The sequence below is a fragment of the Paralichthys olivaceus genome, chromosome 16 (genome assembly GCF_024713975.1).
Source record: "Paralichthys olivaceus isolate ysfri-2021 chromosome 16, ASM2471397v2, whole genome shotgun sequence".
Classification (NCBI taxonomy): Eukaryota; Metazoa; Chordata; class Actinopteri; order Pleuronectiformes; family Paralichthyidae; genus Paralichthys; species Paralichthys olivaceus.
This window is the reverse complement of record NC_091108.1, coordinates 6089382-6107931: the sequence shown is the minus strand read 5'-3', so window position 1 is coordinate 6107931 and position 18550 is coordinate 6089382. Positions and strand designations below refer to the sequence as shown.

The 18550-nt window shown below is 39.6% G+C and overlaps 2 protein-coding genes across 2 annotated transcripts; both read right to left on the bottom strand.

Annotated features, from left to right (window-relative positions):
- Positions 1 to 37: 37 nt before the first annotated feature.
- On the bottom strand, positions 38 to 2853 carry LOC138405093 (golgin subfamily A member 5-like). Its single transcript, XM_069511299.1, has 3 exons — positions 2689 to 2853; positions 602 to 2026; positions 38 to 415 (listed from the first exon to the last, which is right to left on the bottom strand). Exon 2 carries the CDS (start codon positions 1867 to 1869, stop codon positions 1072 to 1074), a length of 798 nt encoding a protein of 265 aa, XP_069367400.1. The 5' UTR covers positions 1870 to 2026; positions 2689 to 2853; the 3' UTR covers positions 38 to 415; positions 602 to 1071.
- A 9002-nt stretch (positions 2854 to 11855) lies between these two features.
- On the bottom strand, positions 11856 to 17287 carry dapk3 (death-associated protein kinase 3). The gene is made up of 9 exons (XM_020108209.2): positions 17190 to 17287; positions 16264 to 16355; positions 15182 to 15542; positions 14891 to 15020; positions 14667 to 14715; positions 14549 to 14575; positions 14304 to 14456; positions 14142 to 14187; positions 11856 to 13741 (listed from the first exon to the last, which is right to left on the bottom strand). Exons 2-9 carry the CDS (start codon positions 16323 to 16325, stop codon positions 13205 to 13207), a joined length of 1365 nt encoding a protein of 454 aa, XP_019963768.1. The 5' UTR covers positions 16326 to 16355; positions 17190 to 17287; the 3' UTR covers positions 11856 to 13204.
- Between the last annotated feature and the right edge of the window lie 1263 nt (positions 17288 to 18550).

Here is an 18550-nt window from a genome sequence, read left to right as displayed (position 1 = left end):
ATAGCTGTTGAGAGGGAGCTTGAACAAGTTAGATAGATAGATAGATAAATAAATTACTTTATTCATCCCCAAAGGGAAATTAGGTCATCACAGCAGTTCGGTATTTGGATACAATAAAAATAGAATATAAAATAAAAACCAAAATAAAAACACGGAATAGGACAAGGGCACTTAAAAGACACAAGATAAATAGGTAGATAAGGTGATGCCACCACTCCTCCAGCCGATTTTGGAATAGTGGTTGATGGTGTTGAAGTTCTTCGTGACTTGAGAGATATCGTCTCTGCATCTTCACTCATGATGGGTGTGATATATGCACTGAACCTCAGTTATCCTCAGGAACTGAAAGCCTTCTTTGAGGTACTTGACAAGTTTTGCCTTCAACTTGATGCTTCCAGACTTTCCAAATAAGATTCTGTGGAACAAAGCTATATTTAATAGCTGCAAATATATTTTTTAATTAGCTAAAAACTACACCTCATTAAAAACACAGATTTAGCAGACCTTTAGAAAAATACTATCAAAGGTGAAAAGTGGTAGTGTTGTGGAACTGTTGAGTAACAAGTGAAAGGATCTTGATCTATGCTGTAACTTATTGCACCTGCACCCTCGCTGTGACGTGTGACGTGCTCTGCAGCTCAATCTCTCATGAAGTCTCTATGAGCTTTTCTCATGTGTGTCTCTGTCCATGCATCTCAGTCCTTGTGTCTCTGTGTCCCTCTGAGGCAGCTCTGCTGAGGGGGATGGGGGTGAGGGGTTTGTTTGAGGTGGAGGAAAAGGGTGAGAGAGGAGTGGGATTGGGAGGCAGAGGGAAGGAGTGGAGGAGTGGGGGATGGAGGGGTGGGAGTGGGAGGCAGAGGGAAGGAGTGGAGTAGTGGGTGAGGGAGGGGTGGGAGTGGGAGGCAGAGGAAAGGAGTGGAGGAGTGGGTGAGGGAAGGAGTGGAGGAGTGGGTGAGGAGTGGGTGAGGGAAGGAGTGGAGTAGTGGGTGAGGGAGGGGTGGGAGTGGGAGGCAGAGGGAAGGAGTGGAGGAGTGGGTGAGGTTGAGGACGGATGCTGATGTAATCGGATGTTCAGGACAAGAAGTTTGTCTCCAGCTGCTGCTCCTCTCTCCTCCACATCCTCTCAATAGTCTCTAGTTCATTCTCTGCCTCACTCATCTTGTTGAAGAAGGCCAAGTGTAATTTGGTGGAAGCGAGATTTGCTTCTTCCCTCATCAACTTGTCCTTTTTCTTTCCCTCCTCCTCGAGCTTCGTCCGTTCACTTTGGAGTTTCAGGACTTGCTCCTTCAGAGACATGTTCTGTCTTTTGATGTCCTCTACCTCTTTTAGTCCCACAGTGGATGTCTTCTCCTGCTGCAGCTTCACCTGCAGCGTCTCTGCCTGACTCTTCTTAAGCTCTTTTTCTGTGGTAGTGAGCACGGCCAGGCAATCAATATAAGCATTTGCATAAGCTATTCTTTTTTTTTTTTCACTCATGATGAGCCCGTTCTTGTGTGTGAGGTCATCCTCCAGCTTCCTCTGTCCGACCTTCAGCAGTTGGACCTCCTCTTTCAGGGCCTTGGTTTCCTCATCCACCTCTCGACTCCAGCTTGTCTCTGGCTGAGACGGCTCTTGGTGCAGAGCTGCCTCCAGACTCTTGCATTTAGCCTGGCACTCAGTGAGCTCGGACAGGCAGAGTATGTAGGCCTCGGTGCGAGCTCGACGTTTCTTCGTTTCTTTTTTTAAGAGACCATCCTTCTCCTTCAGCTTGTCCTTTAGCTCTTCTACTTCCTTGTTCAGAGATGTGCTCCCATCTGTCAGAGCTTTTATCTGACTGAAAGCTTGGAGGAGTTCGGCTCTGAGGGACGTCACGGTGTCAAGCTGCTGCATGATTTTACTATTTCGTGATGAAGCAGTGAAGAAACTTGTGCTCGAGATTGAACAGTTAATGAATAGGTTTTTCTGTTCTGCTCAGTTGTTTGTAGCTTTCTTGCTGGTTGGTGGTTGTTGTTGATCTCTTCGGGATCTTGGCAGAATTGATGTTTGTCTACAGGGGACATAATAAATAGTTTCAACATTGTAACTCTGAACATTGTGAACATTTCTGCATGAGACACTGAACTTGCCCTCAAACACATTTAAACTCCAAATAAACCAAAGAAAACTCACCACTAAAAAAAAGAATTTTCTGAAATAAATGACTGGGGAAACTTCCCTCATCAATCACCATAGCAACCAGATGCTTAGATTTCAATTTGAAATTGAATTTTTGAATAGACACAACTGTTACTGTTATTTTGACCACACGTCAATGTGAGTGGTACTATTAACCACTCACATTGACGTCTGGTCAAAATAAACCATTAATTTACAGAGTAACATGTGAAAATATCCTGGTGCTAAAGGCGTTTTTTGACTTTGCATCACATTAACTCACTGCTCTCACTCATTCATTTAAATAGCAACATAAAATGACAGGAATATCACCAGAGTCAAAAATAAGCAGCAGAAAACACAAGACAAGCCAGAAACAATATTCCCACACTTGTCATGAACGCAAACCAACACAGAAACACATTATCTACATGTAACAGCAGCAGGTAACAGCAGCAACTTCATATTTTACAGGAGATTCATTGAAAAACTTCATTATGTATAGGTTAGCATTATAGCTACATACAGACCTCCACAGAGTGATGCATCACTTACCTCAGACAGGGTCAAAGAGGAGGAGCTAACCTGAACTTCAGTATTTAAGGAAAAGATAGCACCAATCAAAGTTCTCCTCTCAAAGCTTCAAATCAAATTGGTCCTGTTGTCCTGGCAGCAGCGGTGTTATTGCTGTGATGTCACTGCCCATCAAAATCAGCCTCAAACTCAAATCTTAACATCTGGTTGCCATGGTGATTGATGAGGCTTTTCTTTCAGTAAAACTTTTTTTACTCTAACTCATGAAGATATTTGGATGACTACATTTGATTTACATTTGAAATGATAAGAATGTTGCTAATAATGTAATTTAATACCATCCAATTATATGTTTGAAACTCTTTAAAACACGTGTAGTTGTTTGTGTGTGTGTAAAATAATCCTTCATTAGTCCTCAGTTCCACAATTTAAAAGTTAACCCATACATAGTTTTTGGGTCAAATTTGATGCTTTCAGTAAAAATACCCTTATTTTCATTCTCTTAGCTGGAATGACGTCCTTGGCTGAGGGTCATAAAAACACATGAGACTTAGTTAAGTTATAATTTTGTTTATTTGACACAAACCCAGACAGGCTTTTTTTTTTTTACATCTTAGACACAAATTAAAATAGATTTTGGAAAACTGCTATAATTAATTAAGTGCAAAGGAGTACAGCTCTCTACTGAAAAATACTATTGACTACATCATATACGTTCTATGCTCGACATGGGGAAGGTGTCGACTGGTCCACAGAGGACAGCAGGTAAAAACAAACATCAATTCAAAAAGATTCAATTGTGATAATAAATGAGGATTCTTAAATATTTACTTAGTTTAGAATGGAGAAATATGCTTCCTAACTTCATGTGTATTTCTTTAACCAATCTATATGGTACTTTCAAACATTTCAGAAATAGTGGACCCTTAAAATAAAATGTTGCTCCAACTCTTCTATGCTCAGTTTGGATTTATTGCATCCGTTCCAGTCAAATTCTATCAAAATCAGCTGCAATCAAATCTAAAATGCACGTAAATGATTAATAAATACCCCTGACTTCCATCAGCTGAATCCTGTGAAACTTGAAGCTGACTTGAAATAGGGAGAATTTAGCTGCTTTAGTTGTCACTCTGAACGTCTGTTCTTGCTTTATATGTAACTTTGGAACAATCTGAAGTACGTAACTTATTGATAGATGCAGAATCAGACTCAACAGGTTTAAAAGCAATGCCGAAATGTAGATCAGTTAAAATGACGTAGAAGTCATTAAAAACCAGTGTTTATTTTCAGAGAGGAGACTTTAAGAATATGAAGTTTGTTCAGGGGCGGACTGGGACAATAATTCAGGCCGGGAATTTGATTCATTTCCAGGCCACACTTCACACATATGACCTGACCTCTAAATTTGAAGGCTAACCCTATCTGTTGATGTAACGGTTGTGACTAGTAAACAAGTGGGCGGTGCAGTAACTCACTGCCCTCTGCCATCTTTTCAGTGACGTCATCTTTGTCAAGTGCCATAAGAATCTCCTTTTCAGTTTCTTTTAAATGAAACATTTATTTTGAAAAATATCACTATGCATCAAGAACATTAAAGTCCAACAATTGTAAAACACACAAGACATTGTCTTTGTGCTTCACAGCCATAATGAATCCTTCCCTGGTTTCCTAATGAGAAAACCACAGCCTCTTTCCAACCAACTGCCAACTTCCCATACGTTATCAGAACTATGGATTTGAATGAGTGCTTTCGCTATCATCTCTGCCTTCTCTTCCTGAGACACTGCTGCATCCTCCCCCATCTTCATTGATACTGTCATTCCCTTCTGATTCCCCTAATGCTCCTAATCCTGCCCCAAACATTTCCCTCCCTATTGTATTACACAAAGAATAATGGAGAACTTTTTACTTTTTGTACGATTATCGTAACCCCTGCTTTGTGACCCGCCCCCTCCTTTGATTTTGTGTGCCACTGTTCTATAATTTTGTGACCCGCCCCATTCCTTTGATTTTGTGTGCCTTTGACCTAAAGAAGAAGAACCAAGTCTGAGAAATCATTTATCTAAAGCAACTGGGCAGTGAAACAGCAGTATGAATAGCATGAACAGTATGGTACAGGACAGTTTCAACGCGAGTAATTCAGAGATAACAGAAACAACACAAATGATTTCCATGTCACAGTGTCGAGAAGCGTCCGTGTTTGAGGACAGCTGTGTCTGTATCAACAATGAAGAGCTACGACAGAAGCTGGTTGAGATACAGCAGATGGCAGGGATGCTGCAGACAAAGAACAATATACTAATGAAATCAGTGCATGATGGAAAGAAAATGAACCACTGCACTATCTACCAAGTCCTAACATGGAAGAACGCTGAATTTGAGGATGCATTTGATGTTATACAGACAAAGATAGACGATGTAAGTGCAAGAGTTCTGAATCTGAGGAAAAGTTGCAACTGCAGTACCTGTGATGAACTATCAGAGAGGGTCGTTGAATTTGACAACCAAGTAAAGAAGCTGAGGATGGACAACAGAAATCTGTTGAATTTATATACACAGCAGGAATACTCCAACTACACTACCTTAGAGTCGTTGGCTGATAATGGGAAACAGACAGAGATGCTGGAGACGATCAAAGAAAACCTGTTGGTGAGAATGCAGAGTCTGCAGGAGAGAGAGGAAAGACTGATACATAAGGATGAACGTGAAACGTTCCTGAAATGTGAACTAGAGGCAATGAATGAATATAAGCAAAGAGAGATTTACAAATTGAGAGCAGAGGTTTGTAATCTTAAACGCAAATTAGATGATGCTGAGGAAGTCATCAAGGTTGGAGTTCAGAGAACACAGGAGCTGACTTGTGTGAAATCTCTGATGGAGAAGAAAAAGGCAGAAGTCAACAAGTTGACCAACATACTGCAAAAAAGAAACGAACAAGAAAAACTCCTTAAGCAGCAGAATATAATAGTTATGGATGACCTGGCCAAACATACGTCACAGAGAGACAAACAATACAAAGAGAACAAAATGCTGAAGACATCACAGCAAAATGTTCTGTGCCAACTTCAGGAGGCGGATCTGCTCATCCTCAACAAAGATGAGCTCATAACAAAGAATAAACGGGAAATTGCTGACTATAAGAAAACCATTGAGGAGCAGCATTTACTCTCAGATGATTTGAGTAAAACAGTCTGTGACCTAAAGGACCAAGTGGAGGAATCTCAGCTAAATCTTATCAAGGAGCAAACCAGGGATAATCCTCTCAATCTGCAAGAGGAATTGAAAATATCAATTCAGCAGGAGGAGGAAAAGACAAAACCTAATTTTCTGTGGTTTCTGAAATGGTTTTTGTTTATTGTTACCCTTGTAGTGAGTTTCTTTATTTTTGAGTCTTTCCTGACCAATGGACTGGTGTACAGCTGCAACATGAACTGCGAGTTTGTACAGCCCTTCTACAACTTCCACCCAAAACCTTTTTAAAGAAGTCAGAATACCTGGATCAAGGGTATTCAAATGGAATTCAAAGAGGTCCAGGGAGAGAGAATTTCCTGTCTGACACATAATGTGTTATGATTCAGTGCCATATATTTTGAAGTAGCTCAGTAGTTGTATAACTAGTATCAATGTTTGGCAAATGTCTATATAAAGTCAAAAACCAAATAAAAAAAAAATTCAATTGAATTTCAACAATGTTATTAATTTCCACATTGAACTGGAGGGTACTCTAATATTTAAATGAATGTTATTTTCTCGTTTCAAGTAAAATAGGGTTTGCATTTAAAAACAAAATAAAGAGCTTTTGAAAAAGGCATCTTAAAATAAAGTGCTTAATTTTAGAAATAATTAATTAGAAGGTGAAGTTTTCTTCTTTTTCTTAACTATATTTCTTATGAGAGAGAGCGATATATCGATTCATACTTTTCTTATTAAGTACGATATTTCTGGCTTCACGCATGTATTCATTAAGTCAGCCTGTCTCTCACACATACACACGTACTCTTGCACTCATTGTGACTGGATAGCAGTTGTATAGGAGCAATTCTGTCACAAAGCTTTTTGATCCATATAAGTGGTTGATTACTATATCTGTGATCACTATAAGCAGGTCTACAGCAGTGTCAAATCAAATTGGTCCTGTTGTCCTGGCAGCAGTCCTGGTTGCTATGGTGATTGATGATGCTTTTCTTTCAGTAAATGCTTTTTTTTTCATGAAGATATTTGGATGACTACATTTGATTTACATTTGAAATAATAAGAATGTTACCAATAATGTTATTTAATACAATTTAATTGTATAAATGTAATGTTTAAAACTCTTTAAAACACGTGTAGTTGTTTTTGTGTAAAATAATCCTTTATTAGTCCTCAGTTCCACAATGTAAAAGTTAACCCATACATAGTTTATGGGTCAAATTTGATGCTTTCAGTAAAAATACCCAAAATTTTCATTCTCTTAGCTGGAATGACGTCCTTGGCTGAGGGTCATAAAAACACATGAGACTAAGTTAAGTTATAATTTTGTTTATTTGACACAAACCCAGACAGGCTTTTCTTTTTTTTACATCTTAGACACAAATTAAAATAGATTTTGTCAAACTGCTATAATAATTAAGTGCAAAGGAGTACAGCTCTCTACTGAAAAATACTATTGACTACATCATATACGTTCTATGCTCGACATGGGGAAGGTGTCGACTGGTCCACAAGGACAGCAGGTAAAAACAAACATCAATTCAAAAAGATTCAATTGTGATAATAAATGAGGATTCTTAAATATTTACTTAGTTTAGAATGGAGAAATATGCTTCCTAACTTCATGTGTATTTCTTTAACCAATCTATATGGTACTTTCAAACATTTCAGAAATAATGGACCCTTAAAATAAAATGTTGCTCCAACTCTTCTATGCTCAGTTTGGATTTATTGCATCCGCTACAGTCAAATTCTATCAAAATCAGCTGCAATCAAATCTAAAATGCATTTAAATGATTAATAAATACCCCTGACTTCCATCAGCTGAATCCTGTGAAACTTGAAGCTGACTTGAAATAGGGAGAATTTAGCTGCTTTAGTTGTCACTCTGAACGTCTGTTCTTGCTTTATATGTAACTTTGGAACAATCTGAAGTACGTAACTTATTGATAGATGCAGAATCAGACTCAACAGGTTTAAAAGCAATGCCGAAATGTAGATCAGTTAAAATGACGTAGAAGTCATTAAAAACCAGTGTTTATTTTCAGAGAGGAGACTTTAAGAATATGAAGTTTGTTCAGGGGCGGACTGGGACAATAATTCAGGCCGGGAATTCGATTCATTTCCAGGCCACACTTCACACATAGACCTGACCTCTAAATTTGAAGGCTAACCCTATCTGTTGATGTAACGGTTGTGACTAGTAAACAAGTGGGCGGTGCAGTAAGTCACTGCCCTCTGCCATCTTTTCAGTGACGTCATCTTTGTCAAGTGCCATAAGAATCTCCTTTTCAGTTTCTGTTAAATGAAACATTTATTTTGAAAAATATCACTATGCATCAAGAACATTAAAGTCCAACAATTGTAAAACACACAAGACATTGTCTTTGTGCTTCACAGCCATAATGAATCCTTCCCTGGTTTCCTAAAGAGAAAAACAGCCTCTTTCCAACCAACTGCCAACTTCCCATACGTTATCAGAACTATGGATTTGAATGAGTGCTTTCGCTATCATCTCTGCCTTCTCTTCCTGAGACACTGCTGCATCCTCCCCCATCTTCATTGATACTGTCATTCCCTTCTGATTCCCCTAATGCTCCTAATCCTGCCCCAAACATTTCCCTCCCTATTGTATTACACAAAGAATAATGGAGAACTTTTTACTTTTTGTACGATTATCGTAACCCCTGCTTTGTGACCCGCCCCCTCCTTTGATTTTGTGTGCCACTGTTCTATAATTTTGTGACCCGCCCCATTCCTTTGATTTTGTGTGCCTTTGACCTAAAGAAGAAGAACCAAGTCTGAGAAATCATTTATCTAAAGCAACTGGGCAGTGAAACAGCAGTATGAATAGCATGAACAGTATGGTACAGGACAGTTTCAACGCGAGTAATTCAGAGATAACAGAAACAACACAAATGATTTCCATGTCACAGTGTCGAGAAGCGTCCGTGTTTGAGGACAGCTGTGTCTGTATCAACAATGAAGAGCTACGACAGAAGCTGGTTGAGATACAGCAGATGGCAGGGATGCTGCAGACAAAGAACAATATACTAATGAAATCAGTGCATGATGGAAAGAAAATGAACCACTGCACTATCTACCAAGTCCTAACATGGAAGAACGCTGAATTTGAGGATGCATTTGATGTTATACAGACAAAGATAGACGATGTAAGTGCAAGAGTTCTGAATCTGAGGAAAAGTTGCAACTGCAGTACCTGTGATGAACTATCAGAGAGGGTCGTTGAATTTGACAACCAAGTAAAGAAGCTGAGGATGGACAACAGAAATCTGTTGAATTTATATACACAGCAGGAATACACCAACTACACTACCTTAGAGTCGTTGGCTGAAAATGGGAAACAGACAGAGATGCTGGAGACGATCAAAGAAAACCTGTTGGTGAGAATGCAGAGTCTGCAGGAGAGAGAGGAAAGACTGAGACATAAGGATGAACGTGAAACGTTCCTGAAATGTGAACTTGAGGCAATGAATGAATATAAGCAAAGAGAGATTTACAAATTGAGAGCAGAGGTTTGTAATCTTAAACGCAAATTAGATGATGCTGAGGAAGTCATCAAGGTTGGAGTTCAGAGAACACAGGAGCTGACTTGTGTGAAATCTCTGATGGAGAAGAAAAAGGCAGAAGTCAACAAGTTGACCAACATACTGCAAAAAAGAAACGAACAAGAAAAACTCCTTAAGCAGCAGAATATAATAGTTATGGATGACCTGGCCAAACATACGTCACAGAGAGACAAACAATACAAAGAGAACAAAATGCTGAAGACATCACAGCAAAATGTTCTGTGCCAACTTCAGGAGGCGGATCTGCTCATCCTCAACAAAGATGAGCTCATAACAAAGAATAAATGGGAAATTGCTGACTATAAGAAAACCATTGAGGAGCAGCATTTACTCACAGATGATTTGAGGAAAACAGTCTGTGACCTAAAGGACCAAGTGGAGGAATCTCAGCTAAATCTTATCAAGGAGCAAACCAGGGATAATCCTCTCAATCTGCAAGAGGAATTGAAAATATCAATTCAGCAGGAGGAGGAAAAGACAAAACCTAATTTTCTGTGGTTTCTGAAATGGTTTTTGTTTATTGTTACCCTTGTAGTGAGTTTCTTTATTTTTGAGTCTTTCCTGACCAATGGACTGGTGTACAGCTGCAACATGAACTGCGAGTTTGTACAGCCCTTCTACAACTTCCACCCAAAACCTTTTTAAAGAAGTCAGAATACCTGGATCAAGGGTATTCAAATGGAATTCAAAGAGGTCCAGGGAGAGAGAATTTCCTGTCTGACACATAATGTGTTATGATTCAGTGCCATATATTTTGAAGTAGCTCAGTAGTTGTATAACTAGTATCAATGTTTGGCAAATGTCTATATAAAGTCAAAAACCAAATAAAAAAAAATTCAATTGAATTTCAACAATGTTATTAATTTCCACATTGAACTGGAGGGTACTCTAATATTTAAATGAATGTTATTTTCTCGTTTCAAGTAAAATAGGGTTTGCATTTAAAAACAAAATAAAGAGCTTTTGAAAAAGGCATCTTAAAATAAAGTGCTTAATTTTAGAAATAATTAATTAGAAGGTGAAGTTTTCTTCTTTTTCTTAACTATATTTCTTATGAGAGAGAGCGATATATCGATTCATACTTTTCTTATTAAGTACGATATTTCTGGCTTCACGCATGTATTCATTAAGTCAGCCTGTCTCTCACACATACACACGTACTCTTGCACTCATTGTGACTGGATAGCAGTTGTATAGGAGCAATTCTGTCACAAAGCTTTTTGATCCATATAAATGGTTGATTACTATATCTGTGATCACTATAAGCAGGTCTACAGCAGTGTCCACTGTATGCTCTCCACCAAGGAGGTGATGTTTTTGTCTGCATTAGCTGCATTACATAAAAACTACTGGGCAGATTTCCATGACCTTGGTGGAAGGGTGTGGTATATGTTGGAGACAAAAGCAATTTCTCAGAGTATCAATAATGGATCTGGATGAATAAAGAAAAAAAAAAATCAGGCATGTTTAAGGGTCTATATCTATGAGTGTGTGCAACGTGGTGAATTTAAATGTGGCTCTCGTAAGAGGACTGATGAGTGTCAGTCTAGTCCTAAAGAAAATCACAGCCTGCAGAAAGGAAATCACAAATAAATAAAAGTAACTAATTCGCAAAGGTAATTTAACAAGACTCAAAGAAAGATTGCGTTACAGACAGAGCTGTCCGTTTCCTCATTCCCCTTCTATATGCTGAGCTAATACAGTCTCCTCTATCTGTACATACATTTTGCAAAATTGAGCTTGCATGTTAACCACAGACTGCACAGAACTTACCTCTTGACACTTGTCATGAACACAAACCAACACAGAAACACATTATCTACATGTAACAGCAGCAGGTAACAGCAGCAACTTCATATTTTACAGGAGTTTCATTGAAAAACTTCATTATGTATAGGTTAGCATTATAGCTACATACAGACCTCCACAGAGTGATGCATCACTTACCTCAAACAGGGTCAAAGAGGAGGAGCTAAGATGAACTTCAGTATTTAAGGAAAAGATAGCACCAATAGAAATTGGTCCTGTTGTCCTGGCAGCAGTCCTGGTTGCTATGGTGATTGATGAGGCTTTTCTTTCAGTAAATCTTTTTTTACTCTAACTCATGAAGATATTTGGATGACTACATTTGATTTACATTTGAAATAATAAGAATGTTACTAATAATGTTATTTAATACAATTTAATTGTATAAATGTAATGTTTAAAACTCTTTAAAACACGTGTAGTTGTTTGTGTGTGTGTGTAAAATAATCCTTCATTAGTCCTCAGTTCCACAATTTAAAAGTTAACCCATACATAGTTTATGGGTCAAATTTGATGCTTTCAGTAAAAATACCCCAAATTGTATTCTCTTAGCTGGAATGACGTCCTTGGCTGAGGGTCATAAAAACACATGAGCCTTAGTTAAGTTATAATTTTGTTTATTTGACACAAACCCAGACAGGCTTTTTTTTTTTCTTTTTTTTTTTTACATCTTAGACACAAATTAAAATAGATTTTGGAAAACTGCTATAATAATTAAGTGCAAAGGAGTACAGCTCTCTACTGAAAAATACTATTGACTACATCATATACGTTCTATGCTCGACATGGGGAAGGTGTCGCCTGGATGTGAAACTTATCATCGGAATGTTTCTAGTGTGCAGGGATGGTCTGAATGGAAACAGAAAAACTATCAGGAGACACAGTTCATCAAGAAAGTTTCCATGCACACTATTTGGTTAACAAGGCTACTGTGCAGAAGTTGTTGCGTTTAAGACATCGAGCGATATCAATGTGATAGAAATGTCATCAGTTTACAGGCACCGCAAAGATGAGTTTGTACATTCTCAAATCTGGTAACATCTTTATTCTACAGGTCCATCAATTCTGATTCATTTCAAAGTAAATTCTGAGGGAAGTTTGCAAATGATATTTATTCCTAATAAGTAATGTAGTTTGGTAGAATAGACAGTGGTCAGATGGTCCACAGAGGACAGCAGGCAAAAACAAACATCAATTCAAAAAGATTCAATTGTGATAATAAATGAGGATTCTTAAATATGTACTTAGTTTAGAATGGAGAAATATGGTTCATGACTTTATGTGTATTTCTTTAACCAATCTATATGGTACTTTCAAACATTTCAGAAATAATGGACCCGTAAAATAAAATGTTGCTCCAACTCTTCTATGCTCAGAGTTTGGATTTATTGCATCCGCTACAGTCAAATTCTATCAAAATCAGCTGCAATCAAATAAAAAATGCATGTAAATGATTAATAAATACCCCTGACTTCCATCAGCTGAATCCTGTGAAACTTTCTCACATAACTGGAAAGTAACCTGATGCAAACGTCAATGATCTTTAAAGCTCTAGAAAATTCAGCTGAATTTAGCGTCTGAAGAGATAACTACAAAAACTATTTACAAAACCGACAAAAATCCAATATGGTTTGCAAATGATTTTGTTAACTACGTTGCATGACGGCTGAATTACAGTACGTACAATTTCTAAAATCATAAATTAATAGTATAAAACACAGGAATGAGCCTCTTCATGGGGGAATGGGTTCAGTATATTGCCTCTCTGCTTCTTGCTGGTTTCTCTTGATGTAACAAAAAATGGCAGAACATCTTTCCTGATTGGAAGCAGCAGCCTAGCTTATGATGACGACTGACCCACTCAAACTCTGCTGTGTGTAACACATGCGGAGAAGACGGGCAGGACGATACTTGAGAATGAAAGTGTCACTGTTGGACGTGAGCCCAGCTCAGGGCATGCTGCCAGAGCTGAGCCCATCCCTCTCTACAGATATGGACTTGACCAGCTCCTCCACCCAGCGGACCTCAGAGGCCACCTGCTCAGCCAGGGCATCGTAGCGGTTTTCCAGACGCCCAAACTTGCGCTTGAGGATGTTGGCAGCCTGCATGGTCACTCTGGCGTCCTCCTGGCACTTCTTGCGCTGGGTCTGGGAGCGCTGCAGCTCCTGGCGAATGTGGCCCAAGTCGCTGGAGATGCTCTGGTTCTCCTCCTTGTACCAACCCTCTTTTTCCTCGTAGATGGACAGTAGCGCCGCCACATCCTCTTGGCACGAGCGCTGGTTGCGCTCCAGGTCCTTCAGGCCTTCCTCTGCCGCTGCGATCTCCTCGAGCACCTGGGAGAAGCGCTCGAAGTTGACATAGGTGTTGTTCGGCGGCATGCTGGAGTGAGACTTAATGGTGTACTCCTTCAGACGAGTGGTCTTCAGGCGCCGGCGCTCAGGCTTGTGGTCTCTCTCCTCCTGACGTACGTTTCGCCTCTTAATCACCTGGAGAGTGGGGAAAAAAAGGGGTTTGAAATAATGACGTTAATTTGATAAGATACCACAACTAGTTTGGTACATAAACAAATGTTATGTCTTAAATGAGCTTTTGTGACCAAAGTAACTACAGATCAGAATATCTTGCAGTTATATGCAGTCTATCTCAACACTAAAGACAGAACATGTTTTTTTTCAGGCAGTGTGATTGTAGAATCCACGAAGTTGAACTCCACAAGCCGCTAATGAAGACAGACCAACACTTGAGCATTATGCTCCCTGTGCTGTGTCTTTTAACCTAATTATGTCGACATAAAAGCGTTGATTCTTTCTCAGCAGTTTCAGAATATTAAATGTCTCTGGCATAAGTAAAGCCTTGGTCCTAAGTAAAAAAACAAAAAACACCCACCTTAATCCATGGATGCTGAAGACTGTCATCAATCGGCATTCTCTTCCTTCAAAAGAAAATAATCCCCCAGTGTGAGAAAATTAAAGAGCTTGGGCCTTTCACCTGTTTATAAATGTGCTTTTCTTTTCCTGTTTTGTGGATTAAGTGTGAAGATCTTCTTACTTTGGATCTTTGACCAAAAGGCGGCGTATGAAGTCTTTGGCGAGCTCGCTGGTGTTGCTGAAATACTCCTCGTCAAAGTCGTAGTTGACGCCTGAGATGTTGGTCAGGGTCTCCTGCTTGGTCTCACCCAGAAACGGTGAAGCACCACTCAACCTAACAGAGAAAGAGTTTGATTTACGTCAGTTACAGTGGAGGAGCGCGGTGATTTCAGTTTATACAAATGACAACATGATGTCACTACTCACAGAATGTATGTGATTACTCCGATGCTCCTGGGGAGAAGAAAAGAACCAAACATGAGTGGAAACTATAAACAGCAAAAAGCTTGAGATTGGGGGGAAAAAAAACATGTTGACATCTTACCACATGTCCGCCTCCAGTCCAAGTGGCTCATAGTTTACTATTTCTGGCGCTGTAAAGCACAGAGGAATGAGAGCTTTAATTCAAACCAGCTGTGGAGATCTGAAGCACACTGATCCTTCTTGCCAGCGTGGGCACAAACGAGCAGGAAAACTGATTTGGGGTTTTCAAAGTGGAACATTGTAACTGTGTGAAATGGATAAGCAAGAGGGGAAACAGGATCTCACCGACAAACTCTGGTGTTCCAAAGATGTTCTTGAACTCGTTTCCTGCTTTTATCTGATGAGCGATCCCGAAGTCGATCAGTTTGATCCTGGGGTTGGGGACGTTCTTGTCAAGCAGCATGATGTTCTCAGGCTGAAAAGTAAAAAACAATGAGGAGGAAGAAAATGATAAACAGAGTATTATGAAAAAATACATTTAACAAGTCGACTTTTTAATCTCCTCTGAGCAACATTAACTTTAATGTGTATTAACCAATGTTAATAAACAAGCCGTCACAACCACAGTGCGCTGACCTTGAGGTCAAAGTGGGCGATGCGTTTGGAGTGAAGATATTGAACGCCATCCAGAATCTGTTTGAGGAACTGAGTGGCCTCCTCCTCCGTCAGAGACTCCTTCTCAGCCAGGAAGTCAAAGAGCTCTCCTCCAGACACCAGCTCCAGGATCAGGATCACGTCCGTCTTGTTTTCAAAGATGTCGTGCAGAGTGATGATGTTGCTGTGCTGAATCTCCCGCAGGATGTTGACCTCTCGCTCTATCTCTTCACGGCTCACTCCCCGCCGACTGGACGACAGCCGCCGCTTCTTTATGAACTTGGCCGCGTACTCGACACTTGTGCTCTTCTCCTTACACTTGCGAACAATAGCGAACTGTCCACTGCAGGAAAACAGAAACAAGAAAATCAATGCTGATCCGTGTTCAGTGTTTTCATATATCACCACAGATACTTGGATTTTGGATAAATGTGGACACACACACACACACACACACACACACACACACACACACACACACACACACACACACACACACACACACACACACTGTCCTCTCCTTTGCAGAGACGCACAGCAGAGGTGGAAAGGCACATTGAGAGCCAGTGATGTCACACTTTTGCTGCATTACTGCAGAAGAAAAATGGCTAAGATACAAAGTTGAGTATAAGATACAAGTCACTGACAAACTATGAAGCAGTGTCAGCAGGTTTTCAATGTGTGGTTGACAAACGCTTAAATTTGTTTTGGTCCTGTTCAGATCGGAAGTTTAAGATGGACTGTCGTTCACGGTTCAGTTCATGTAATCCTACGGGTCACTTTTGTTTTTATTTAGGGTGATATATCACTTCAATGACATTCATTCTCTGTATATTTTAGGTTTTCAAAGGGTTTAACATGAGCCAGGTCAGTCAACAATGATAGCAATCATCACTTCCATACGGGGTTAGAGGCAAGATACATTATACAAGTTGTAATTCTGGTAAATTCACTGCTAATCGCTGAATCGACAGCCAATATTCAGGAATCAGAATCAGGAAGGGAACATCTCTATTTACAATGTTTTTCCAGAGACGAAAAGCTAATAAATCAGAGCAACATACCTGCCCAGCTCCTCTCCCATCTCATAATACAACTCGACATCCTCTTGCCTGAAGCCAGCCATGATGCGATGGGAGCGATGCCTCGAGATTCACTGCAGAGGAAAAGACAGATGTAAAAACCCGAAAATACTGCAGACAGCACAGTGACCCAAATAACGACGTGGAAGTGGATTTAACTTGTGTTTAAGGCAGAAGTAGCAGCTCCCTCCTGCAGAGTAATTCACATCCTGTCACCTGTGTTTCTTTCCTCCTTATTTGGCCTGAATCAACACAGCTCGAGTTTTCAGAGAGTTTGTGGCTGATGTCAGACCTCTGCATTCCAGAGCCACTGACATCACCTCCTCCCTGAACCATCCATCTCTGACTCAGTTAAAGAGTCTGGAGCTCAGCTACACACACACACACACACACACACACACACACACACACACACACACACACACACACACACACACACACACACACACACGCTCCAGAGGACATGTCATTTAAATCTCATGTTATCTGACTGATCCAACGATTAATAAAAAAACACACATGGCTGAAATAAAGTCTGATCAAAGCTCTGAACAAGATGCTGATGTGTAACAGGAAGACAGCAGAGACTTTTTCCTCGTGGATTATCGTTAGCAAACGTAACATCACGTCAGGGTTATGTCACAGACACAAGAGGGAACACGTGTAAAATCCACAACCTGCGGACTTTTTCAATCAGAGAAGAAAACAAGTTATTTAAAATGAAGAAATGAACCCGAGTCCCAGCGACGGAAGGAAGCTAACGCTAGCCGGTGTAGCTACCAAACCTAACCCGAACAAACTGCGGCTCTCGCTAGAAAATAATACGATGGATAGGATTCAAACAAAGTCAATGAAGTTTGTGGTCAAACGAATAAAACTTGGAAGCAAACATTCAGACAGACACTCACCGATCCGTTCAGCTTCGAGAGACACATTCCTCTGTGGAGACCGAGGACCGAGTCAGGAACAAACAGGGGGACGCACAGCTTCCGGTCCGCGTTCAGAGTAAAAGCCTCGCAGATTTAGGGTTTATCTTGGCAGTCGAGTGACAGTAATAATAATAATAATAATAATCACAATCAGAATCATACACACGGGCACAGTTTGGTATTAGAAAACTGAATTTAGATACCTCAGGTTTTAGGCAGTGATGTTAGTTATATAAAAGTTTTGAATCATGTGATTTCAGCAAAAACCAGTTGAAATATATTTGTATTTGTTAACTTTCGACCTCATGAATCTTTAATACATTTTTGGATATCAATTTAATCCTGCTCAATTTATACATTTCAAGTGTATTGGTTTTTGCTTGCATTCATTTGTTTCTTTTTTCATGTACAGGTAAAATCAGATGTATACACACAGAGTAGCAATGAATTATATAATGTCAGGTGACGACTGCAGCTTTATAGAATATATTTGCATTAATAAAATGATTTTCACTTCCTGAACTTGAACCACATTAGATGCAATGATGCGTAATATTTGAAGTGAAGTCAGTATCACCCAGGAAGCCCAACAGATATATGGTTTAAGTACATATAATGTAATAATCCCACTGATGACAGATAGCAGGCTGAGTTTTCCGTTGTGTAGTGGCCTATGTAGAGTCAGAACAGAAATGTATGGGGTTTTTTGCAGGCTGCATGTGAGCACAGACTGGAGCTGCAGTTTGTGTTGTGAAGGCAGAGATTGTTCAAGTTCCGGTGTTGTTGTGTGACTTGCTGCAGGTAAAAAGTGCAGCAGAAGGAGGAACATATGGAATGACATCATGCTGAGTGAATCAACCGCTGCAGTACGTCAATGAATAACAAGATCCAGCATGCAACAGCAAAGGTTATAGGATCACTGAAGTCATACACAACACATCTCACAACACTGGGAGACAAATAATAGATAGAGAGTAAACCCAGAGAAAAAACGTCTATTTACTCTATTGTTTTCTGCATCGACTTATAGAGAAGTTAATGGAAGGTAGGGTGTGAGACAATTAAGACGTTCTTTATATGCGAATGAGGATAGTATCACAGAGATCGAACACTGCATAGAAATGACGAGATTATGTACCACACATTAAACACACACATCACACAAATGAAAAGAACTAGTACAAGCACAATTCAACTTGACCCTGAATAAATATAAATAAATCTATTACATAAATATATTTTTCTCCTGTAATTAATTACCCTTTCACAATATCTGTTGCTGGTCAGAAAACAAGTGTAACGTCAAAAAATAACTGTAACACATCACCATAGATACAATA

What these genes read in the sequence shown, in the direction of transcription:
- LOC138405093 (XM_069511299.1), bottom strand. Translation starts at nt 1,869, where the DNA reads ATGCAGCAGCTTGACACCGTGACGTCCCTCAGAGCCGAACTCCTCCAA.
- dapk3 (XM_020108209.2), bottom strand. Translation starts at nt 16,325, where the DNA reads ATGGCTGGCTTCAGGCAAGAGGATGTCGAGTTGTATTATGAGATGGGA. An exon ending in ATGGGAGAGGAGCTGGGCAG is followed by an intron (nt 15,543 to 16,263) that starts GTATGTTGCTCT and finishes GTTTTCCTGCAG; the next exon opens with TGGACAGTTCGCTATTGTTC. An exon ending in CTTTTGGTCAAAGATCCAAA is followed by an intron (nt 14,188 to 14,303) that starts GTAAGAAGATCT and finishes TTTCTTTTGAAG; the next exon opens with GAAGAGAATGCCGATTGATG.